This window comes from Lycium ferocissimum, chromosome 3, assembly GCF_029784015.1.
Source record: "Lycium ferocissimum isolate CSIRO_LF1 chromosome 3, AGI_CSIRO_Lferr_CH_V1, whole genome shotgun sequence".
Classification (NCBI taxonomy): domain Eukaryota; kingdom Viridiplantae; phylum Streptophyta; class Magnoliopsida; order Solanales; family Solanaceae; genus Lycium; species Lycium ferocissimum.
This window is the reverse complement of record NC_081344.1, coordinates 1,409,917-1,412,939: the sequence shown is the minus strand read 5'-3', so window position 1 is coordinate 1,412,939 and position 3,023 is coordinate 1,409,917. Positions and strand designations below refer to the sequence as shown.

The 3,023-nt window shown below is 35.7% G+C and overlaps 1 protein-coding gene across 1 annotated transcript; it reads left to right on the top strand.

Annotated features, from left to right (window-relative positions):
- Window positions 1-467: 467 nt before the first annotated feature.
- On the top strand, window positions 468-2,805 carry LOC132049169 (large ribosomal subunit protein eL21x/eL21w). Its single transcript, XM_059439866.1, has 2 exons — window positions 468-776; window positions 2,370-2,805. Exons 1-2 carry the CDS (start codon window positions 540-542, stop codon window positions 2,625-2,627), a joined length of 495 nt encoding a protein of 164 aa, XP_059295849.1. The 5' UTR covers window positions 468-539; the 3' UTR covers window positions 2,628-2,805.
- Window positions 2,806-3,023: the final 218 nt, after the last annotated feature.

Sequence of the window (3,023 nt, the reverse complement as noted above, 5' to 3'; positions counted from 1 at the left end):
CGTGATGATATCAAATATCTTGATCACCCTTCAATGAGACACTCCTCAACACCATGATACCTATCATACTATATAAATATCGAGGTATCGGAAGGATTATTGATCTTCTTCTTTGTCCTCCATAATACTATGATGATCTATAAATATACTTTCGAAAAGCCGGGGGATAGTGAGTAAATACTTTTTGGGAGAAGCGAAACAGTTTGGGAGGTAAATCGTGTAACTATTTTATATTTTGGGGACAATTAGCGATGTTTTCTCAAAATTAAAGACCACCCCTGAATAAGAAATCGTGCAAATTGTCCCGAAAATTAAAGATCAGTCCATTTGAAGGACAAATAGGAACCAAAATGCAAATGACCCGAATCCCGATTACTAAAAGCCCATTAATTATCAGCCCAACCCAAACCCAAAACCCTAGTACCTCCACACATATATACAAACACCTCTTATTTATCTTCTTCTAGGGTTTCACTCGCATTCTCTCTCACACCTTTTCACAAACACCTTGAGTGCATTTCTCTGAGAGAGCAAAAAAGATGCCGGCAGGACATGGATTAAGGTCTCGTACAAGAGATTCATTCTCACGTGCATTCAGAAAGAAGGGAGTTATCCCACTTTCAACTTATTTAAGGATTTTCAAAATCGGTGATTATGTTGATATTAAGGTTAATGGTGCTGTTCACAAAGGTATGCCTCATAAGTTCTATCATGGACGTACTGGTCGTATTTGGAATGTTACCAAACGTGCCGTTGGTGTTGAAGTCAACAAACAGGTAAAAGAAAAAACAGTAAATTTGAGCATTTTTAGTTGATGTTTTGTTGATTTGTTATATAACTTTGTTTGTTGATTGGATTTATAGGTTTAGATAGTAATAATTATTAAATAACACTAATTTTGAGCATGTTTGTATGATATTTCGTGAATTTGTTATGTAACTTTGTTTGTTTAGTGTTTATTGACTGGATTTATAGGTTTAGATAGTGATAATTAGTAAAAACACTAATTTTGAGCATGTTTATATGATAATTTGTTCTATGACTTTGTTTGTTTAGTGTTTTTTGATTGGATTTACAGGTTTAGATAGTAATAATTTGTTTCTGTAAGGAGATCTAGTATTTTTTGATTGGATTTGCAGTTTTACATATTGCTAGTTTCTACGGAGATATTTGGTATCTTCTCGTTTTGCTGTTGCTCGTTGTAAGATTTGTTGATTGAATTCGTTTAGATAGAATTGCTAGTTTCTGTGAAAAGATCTGAATTTTTGTATATAACCAGCTAACCAGGAATTTATACAGGCTGATTAAAAAAGTTCGAGTGTTACACATAGTATTTTAACATATGACTGGAAGCAATGTTTGAACTCGCTTTGTCGAGAGACTAGAATCTTCCTTTATGTCTAGGGGATTCCAACAGTCGAGATAAAACCTAAAACTGGTGTGTTTTTTCCTTATTTGCTCCTTTAGCTCCCTATGAACAGGTTCTATCTTTTGGCTCTCAATGAAATGCTTTGTGCTCCCCAACCTTTCCCTTGTTGTATGTGAAACTGCTTTGTGTTCCCCATCCTTTTCCTTGCAGTATATGGAAAAGATTGCTTAGATGCCTCTAAGTTGTGATTTACTGTCACCCAAAGCTCGTCCCCACAATAGGAATCAGACTCATCTCTGTTTCGGGGAAGGGCAATACCTGAAAAGAAATTTGCATAGGGTGTTGTCTTGGTTTTGTTCCTTGAGGTAGAGGAGTTAAGTGTTGGAGTAACAATTTGTTAGAGTTTTGAATGGTTGGAGTTTTACACTTATTAAGGTAACTTAAGCTTAATGGAACTGAGGATGGATACTGGCAGCAGTATATCTGTGAACATCAAATAAAAGAATGGAATGGATATTTTGAAGTTTGGGAATTATAATTTCTAACATGTATTTGTTGTATTGTTCAAGCTTGATTTCATTTGTGGGTTATATTACTTCCTGCATGGACAAGATTATTAGTTTTCAAGTTAATTGGCTTTCTCTAATCTTTCTTACTGTTCAAATGATAGTTAAATACATTTTCAGAATAAGAATGCATCTCAATGATATGTATTGCTAGTTTCTCAAAACACTGTTGTCATTTTCCCTAACTGTGTGCGATAGTAGAGTACTATTTGAATTATCAAAGGACATTCTAATTATATATTGGATGATTATTATGCGAAATCTCTTTTTTGTCTTCTGTTAGGGTGTTTTGCTGGTTTTTCCATCCTTAATGTGAAAGTTTGTTGCTAAAGGTCCTTTTTGAGTGTGTTCCCTTTCCTTGTTCCTTTGGTGTTATCATGAACTTTCGTGATGTATGTCAGTCTCATTCCTCTCTTTCTTGTTCTGTATCTCAGGTTCGTAACAAGATCTTAAAAAAGAGGATCCATGTGAGGATTGAGCATGTTCAGCAGTCTCGATGCACCGAAGAAGTCAGAGAGAGGATTAAGAAGAATGATCAACTAAAGGCTGATGCCAAGGCTAGAGGTGAAATTGTCAGCACAAAAAGGCAACCACAAGGACCCAAACCAGGGTTCATGGTTGAAGGTGCTACTCTGGAGACCGTTACCCCCATCCCATATGATGTGGTCAATGATTTGAAGGGAGGATATTAATCTTAAGTCTGTTTCTGAGGTGTTGTTTTGTTCTATCTGCTTTTCTGAAATTCAAAGACAGGATTAGTTTTTTGTTGTCAGCTCCAGACATTGCTTGTTAGTTCTAAATTTTGTTTACCATTAGAGTCCTTTGTTGAACTTTTGCTGCAAAGTGAATGAAGTCTATCTATTACCTAAATTCCCTTCATTTTAAGATGAATCTGTTGATGTAGCTGTGTTCTTTAGCAACTTGATTATATTTTATTGGAGAAAATACCTCCTTTGGTAGGAACCCAAGGACTTGGTTTAGTGGCTTTCCAGTAGACTGCTTGAGACAGGCGTTACGAACAAAATCTAATGGTCCAAAGTACTTATCTTAGCATTCTGCAGAAGCACCAGCCCTTCTTCTGTTCCCTT